Consider the following 6,571-nt stretch of genomic DNA (forward strand, 5'->3'; position numbering starts at 1 on the left):
CAACGGTCATTTAGGTAGGCCTTCTTGGCAGCTGTTCTTGTACCATGTGTATGTATGCATTAATTTTCAAGGTAACATAAGATGTGAAACCTCTGTATAGGAGGACATAAATATATAATAAAGTATACCCCTGCATACATGTTCAATTGTATTATTGAAAGGTGAAAGGTGAAAAAACTATGGCTCAATAATTTTCCAAACTTTTCTATCAAGATTAGATGCATTTGGTACGATCATAATCTATTATATGTCCTTGGCATCTAATTCTTCCTTTTTCACCTTTCCCTTATTTGTTTTCATATTTTTGCTGTAGCCAACAGTTTTTAAGCAAAGTGGGCAGGCAACCTATCTCTTATGCATTATTGTTTTCTTTCACCAATTAGGACCACGTTCCTACTACATTATCATCTAAGTTGGTCCCCCTTTGTACTGGGGCAGCTCCAACTCCAGCTCCTTGTACTGAATAGAGCTTGAAATGAAACGAATTTTGTTCAAAATCCAATGAGTTTGTGTTGTAGCTAGCTCACATGTAGGACTAAGGACTGGAGAATGGTGACCCAATGCATTCAATTTCAATATATGAATCATAGATGTTCATCTATCAAATATTTCAAGTTTCTTTTGATGAGTTTTAGCTCAGTGAGGATCTTGAATTTAAGTATTAGTGGGAATCAAATGAAAAAAAAAAAAAAAAAGAAGTTTGTAACCAGACACCAGTGCTGCCCACTAGCCAGTGGATCCATTCACGAATCCAGACGAGTTTTTTCTGTTGGTAGCTTTTATATTAGAAAAAGAATTTTGGGTTTTCTGCTGCTTAATGGACTTAAAACAAGTTCTCCTAGCAGACATGGCTTAGAAACATAGAACACCTAACAGGCCATCTTCTTGCAAGTACCATAAAGGCATAAACTAGAACCTTTCAATTATAGGGCAGAATGGTGTCTCAATTTTACAGTTAATACCAGTAAGTCACTATAATCTCTGATTGCTCAATCATCAAGGAAAAATACACACACACACGCGCTGAGATCGCATGCCAATGCAAATAAAAAAGCTACCTCAGACTCGTCGTAGAATCCCTGAGAATGCGACTTAAACAGTATCACGTCTTGAAGGGTGGTTGGTCCTTTGGGTTAGCATATTAAGACATACTACGGATATGACCCAACCATACCCTAGTTGCTAGGTACATTACATTTCTTCAGTTAAGAGAAACTAAAGGGGATGGGGGAGAACGAGATAAATTGTTGAGATGCATGAACAATTTAGAAATGGAGGCGGTGGCGGTCGCACCAGCATACCAGAGACAAAAATGCAAGAAGCTGCAGCCATCTCAATGAGTTATTTTTCTCATTGCAAGCAAGTTAAAAAGGAACAAGGAGTTTCGATCATGAGATCAACGGGATAGAATCCCAGAGTCATAAAGCAACAAGAAGTAATTTTGTTCCATTGTTTTGGAAGCTAAAACACACCTCTCAAAGGCAGAGCCCCGAGTGATAAAAATTAAAAATGTGAAAATAATGTGAAGCATCTTCCAGGAGTCCATCTACCAAATAAACCTCTGGACCCCAGGTTCGTGGTTCCAATTGAATGGTCTAAACAAAAACATCATCATCGTGAAGGTATTGATTACCAAATACATCAGTCCCATAGCAATCCAACTTTCATTATCATCAATATGAGAATGAAGTATCAACAAATAGAATGGTATGGTATAATATCTGAACTCAATTAATGGAGCAGGAACTAGGACTGCAGCCGTAGCCAAGAAATATGTCAAAACCCACACTTTCTGTCGAACTTTCCCTACCAGTAGATGATAAAAACAAGGTCAAAATGAAGTTCAAACATACCAAACCTTAATTTATGAAGAGAGATAATACTAACCCAAAATATTGAAGATTGAAGACCACGAATAAACATAAAATGGAACCAAAAAGTACTTCATCAACCAATGTGCTTTGATGACTTTCCTCCAGAGATAGAAGGTATAATGCCGATTGTCAGCAACAAGATAGGGATGGGCTATGCTGTAACATTACTGGTCAACTTTATTATGAAATAGATGGAGACAATAGAGTACATAAGAATAGTCGACATACAAAACAGTGTAAAGATGTGACTTTCTTTCCTACAAATCCAACAAAAGATATTTCTCTACAAGAACCCAGTTTATGGAGTTTTAGCAGACAAGCTATGAATTATGTGTTTCATAACATTCAGCATGTGATATAATATAGATGTCTGAACTGACCTGAAAAAATGAACAGAGAGGAAGCCGGCAGTAAGAGCCACTAACCACTGAAAAAAGCCCAGTCTGTTCTTCCAGAATGACTGGAACATATTTGCAACATGACATAAAGAAAAATGCAGTGGGGCTGTTGCCAGAGTAGAAACCAGACTAAAATACATTATCTGTGCAAAATGAGGTGAAACTGCATGAGCTTCTTTTGCACCTGAAACATCAAGAAACAGAGTAAGAAACAAATTCCTACTCCATCAAATAGAGTAAGATAATATGAGTAGTACCAAGAACCACACTGCCATTCCAACGGACAAAAGCAACAAAGGCCACCAATACCATAAAGAAGGGGCAAAAGGATATGAAAAGTTTCCACTTCATATGCCATGATGCCAAACAGATGTCCTGAATCTCATCAAGAAAACCTGCAAGATTATGTCAAATGATGTAATCTTAGCATTGAGAATGAAGAATGCACAAGGCGGTGCAGGACAAACCAAGTTGGCAAGCTTATTTTTCAGGCCCATAAGAGATGGAAGATAGTATTTGCAGAGTACAACTTGGCAAAAATTCACCAATCACAAAAACACAACCATGATGCAGATTAAAACCTGAAGACTGGGTTGATGAGGAGCCATTTGCAGCAGTTGCTGAATATTTGCTAGCATCCGCACTATTGGGCTTTCGTCTTCTCATATTTGAGCTTGCTGAGACAGAATTGTTAGGAATTAATCGGCCAGTTTCCTTCCCTGATTCATTTAACTCATCTACTTTCACTTTTTTTCTTGGATGGGTCAGAGTAATATCTATTACCCCAGTGCATGCGACAAAAAGCATCCATATAATATTTGTTTGTCGAATGAAAACTGCAAAGGCTCCAAGCTGAAAAAAAATAAAAAATACAAAAAAAAAAAAAGAGATGATAAGTTCCAGAAAACAAAAGACCATCAGTAATATCAAAAATTTTATCATAAATCTTTTAGGTTGATATTTCATTGCATTTCAAGAAAACAATGATACAAAAGTACAAAAATGAAATCAATGCGCAATACACTGATACTTTAATATAATATTACAGTTCCGACGAGCAATATGCTGATGATGTTATAAAAGTCATGTGCGCTTCGATTGAAGTTAGTTCAGATAATTTCTCAATCAATTCTTTCCAATTTAGAATTCTTTATAAGCCACATCTAACAACAGGCCATAAAGACAAAGACTGCAAGGTTATTGAAGTAATTGAAAGGAATGAGGCATGTGTTGGCCCTTAAGCAACCAAAAAGAGAACATTTTATCACTTCAAAGTCAAAAAAGAACTATATGCACTTTCATAAAAGTAATTGAATTAAATCTAGAGGAAGATGTAGTTGTGACTTGTGAGGCAACACCACTGTATTTTGAGACATCAATGATGACATTGAATGTTTGATTGAAATTACTAGGCCCAAGGCATCACACCTCAAAACATTCCTTCAGAAACTAGTCATCCAAGTTTAGCCCATGATAATTTCTAATTTCTAGTTATGAAGAAACATGAAATGTTAGCCAATTATTGCTGGAAAGGGACACAAATTGTAAGAAGTATATGAGATTGCAATCCTGAAGTTGAGGTTTTCATTCTGAAGGAAGAACTTAAAGGAATTGTCAATTTAAGGCTCCCTGCTTCCCTCAAAAAATTTCCTCTTATGAATGTCTAAGGCATGAGAGAATGCTCTATTGTAAAACATAGAATAAAATAAAGAAATTCAGGATTCTATCATACTATCTTAAGTTGTATCAGGAAAATAATAATGTGGATGACCGTTAAAAGGACACTTGAGATAACTTCATTACCAATGCACTGAAGTAGTATTTCTTCTTCAAGCATGTGAGATACATAGCAAGCACTGCAGTAAGTGATGCAACATCAGTATAGTAAAGAAAAGTGAAGAACCAATGGAGGGGGTACAGGGCTAGGATCACAGCAAAAAAAGCTGCTTTTCTTTTACAAAGAGTCGGCCTCAAGTGAGTAATTATCTCATAGATGATGATGCCACATAATATCGCCAAAACACCATTTACAAAGCGCAGCATTGAAGTAGAACACAATTCAGCAAATGATGACACCTTTTGCACAAAAAACATGCCTGGAAACAAACAAGCAACATGGGCAAGTGAAAGATAGTACCTGCAAGAGTTTTCCATTGCATGTATCAACTTCTCTAACTAAGTAATTAACCTGACACAATTAAACTTCATGCACTTTTTAAAACTGCTTCTAAATTGTTTTAGTTTATTTTCAGGCAGAGGATGACACCACTTTTTTCATCCCATTTGGAAATATTGATACTTTCCTGAAAAACATATCAAATAGGTAAACCAAATAGGGCGCCAAGTTGTAGAAAGCAACTCTCATTCACAATGTGCGTATGGATAGTGAATCAGAATATAAGCATAACAATTATTGTTAAATAGAAGAAGTTAAATGGAATGAGAAAGAAAGCATACAATCCAGGAGGAGTAGTTATCATGGGGTCCCAACTCCAGAAATTACCCTTACAGTACAGTTGAGCCTGAGGTATGTGGAATATCTCATCCTGCACATGATGAGCTTCTGTTAATATCTTGAAAGAAATGGAAGGACGAAAAATAATAATAATGATAATAACTTTCTTACAAAAACTCTTACCATGTAAGGCTCAGGCACAATTCGATTGACAAGAATTGATGTGGGAATCACCCACGAGCTCACTATCACTGCAACTGCTAATCTACCCATCTTTCACTCTCGCTTATTGTTCTTTTTGCCAGACTTTACCAATTAAAACGAAATGCAAATACAGCATAATTCTTCTTCTCAATTTAGCTGCAACAGACATTGCAATTAGGCAATTTTCAGATACCATACAGGTATTGGCAAATGATCAAACATTTTCAGTTCATCTATTTTCTCAGAAATCAAATCAACAAATTTGCTAGAGCAAAATCTTAAACCCAGTAATTTTCTTCATAAATAGTACTTTTAAAACTTTAAAATACTCACGAATACAGGATTGCTATTAGATTAACTCAAGCTTAACTCACCGGCGAATATGTCAGCAGCTGCGTTCAACCCACTATGAAGAAACTCAAAAGTGGCCTCGAGCTGGGAAGAGACAATGAGAAGGAAATTGAAGATGAAAAGAAAAACGGCACCGTTTAGAAACAATTATCAGGCCCAGGAGGAAGATCCAACAGTTCATCAAACTGGGCCTGACGGTCCAAAAATGTCTGGGATCTTTGGGCCAGTCCAAGATTGAACAATTAAATATAAATTAATGCTCAAATTTTGATTTAGAAAAATGGTATTTTTTGTTCATTGAATGAAAGTTTAATACGTTAAGTAATAATTTGTGAGTTATAAGGGGTAGTTTTTTTTTTGAACTAGGAAATTACTTGTGTTAATACACGTAAATACTAATAATTTTAATTTATATATTTTTTAATTTTAATATATAACAATAATATAATATTTTAAATTTTTTATTAATTATTTTAAATTTTATTTTTATTAATTTTATTTCTCAAACATTTTAATTAAGATTTCATAATATAAATAATTAAAATTTATCTATATATAATATCAATATAAATGTATGTAATTAATATATGTTAATATATTATAAGTTACCTTATAATAATATCTACTTATTATAATATTAATAGAATAATTATTAAATAATTTATAAATTATATATAATAAAGAATATTACGTGACAATATTATAAAAGAGAATATCATGTATAAAACTATTCAAAATACTTTTTTTGCTTTATATAGGTATATAAATAATAAATTTCATAATAATTAATGGAATGATTCAAACTTAAAAATCTCTCTATTTTTTTACATTTTAAAGATAAAAGAAAATTAATAAATTACTCAATTATAAGGATGGTATATATTTGAATGTGGCATGTTCCAGCAATATGCATTAATTTAGAGAGAGACCTAATTAAGTAGCTAAGATTGCAAAATAATCTGAACTAATCACAACAAGATATTTTGGTAATCATTCTCTTTGATCTTCCATAGACATATTGGCAGCAACATAAGATCATAATTTAGAGAATTTAGATAACGTAAGCATGTCACCATAAGATGTAACAAAATTATCAACCCATGATATATTTTTTTATAATTCTATGCTTCTCTTAATAGTGTTGCTTTGATTAAATTAACATTGATAAGAAATTAGAATTAATTGCACCAAGTGAAAATTCTCCACATCATCCCAATTTCTTAATCAATTATTATTATTATTTGTCATGTGGAATTGAGTCTACCAACATTTGGACTGTCTATTTGGAC

General features: G+C 33.7%; 1 protein-coding gene across 2 annotated transcripts; it reads right to left on the bottom strand.

Moving 5' to 3' along the window:
• Positions 1 to 1,323: 1,323 nt before the first annotated feature.
• On the bottom strand, positions 1,324 to 5,411 carry LOC110631521 (dol-P-Glc:Glc(2)Man(9)GlcNAc(2)-PP-Dol alpha-1,2-glucosyltransferase). 2 transcript variants are annotated; one of them, XM_021779383.2, is made up of 9 exons: positions 5,306 to 5,411; positions 4,911 to 5,087; positions 4,730 to 4,818; positions 4,076 to 4,409; positions 2,854 to 3,124; positions 2,530 to 2,667; positions 2,255 to 2,456; positions 1,888 to 2,030; positions 1,324 to 1,806 (listed from the first exon to the last, which is right to left on the bottom strand). In XM_021779383.2, the coding sequence occupies exons 2-9, from the start codon at positions 4,998 to 5,000 to the stop codon at positions 1,547 to 1,549; spliced, it is 1,527 nt and encodes a 508-aa protein (XP_021635075.2). In that variant the 5' UTR covers positions 5,001 to 5,087; positions 5,306 to 5,411; the 3' UTR covers positions 1,324 to 1,546. The 2 variants fall into 2 exon arrangements, with proteins under 2 accessions (XP_021635075.2, XP_021635077.2); XM_021779385.2 differs by lacking the exon at positions 5,306 to 5,411 and having other exon boundaries at positions 4,076 to 4,368; positions 4,911 to 4,960.
• Positions 5,412 to 6,571: the final 1,160 nt, after the last annotated feature.

The sequence above is a fragment of the Hevea brasiliensis genome, chromosome 18 (assembly GCF_030052815.1).
Source record: "Hevea brasiliensis isolate MT/VB/25A 57/8 chromosome 18, ASM3005281v1, whole genome shotgun sequence".
Classification (NCBI taxonomy): Eukaryota; Viridiplantae; Streptophyta; class Magnoliopsida; order Malpighiales; family Euphorbiaceae; genus Hevea; species Hevea brasiliensis.

Bases quoted from the DNA above. Each gene is read 5' to 3' on its own strand.
- LOC110631521 (XM_021779383.2), bottom strand. From the start codon at position 5,000: ATGGGTAGATTAGCAGTTGCAGTGATAGTGAGCTCGTGGGTGATTCCC. The intron at 3,125-4,075 runs GTAATGAAGTTA...ATTTTTTTTCAG, and splicing joins AATACTACTTCAGTGCATTG to CTTGGAGCCTTTGCAGTTTT. The intron at 1,807-1,887 runs GTTAGTATTATC...ATCTACTGGTAG, and splicing joins TTCAATCTTCAATATTTTGG to GGAAAGTTCGACAGAAAGTG.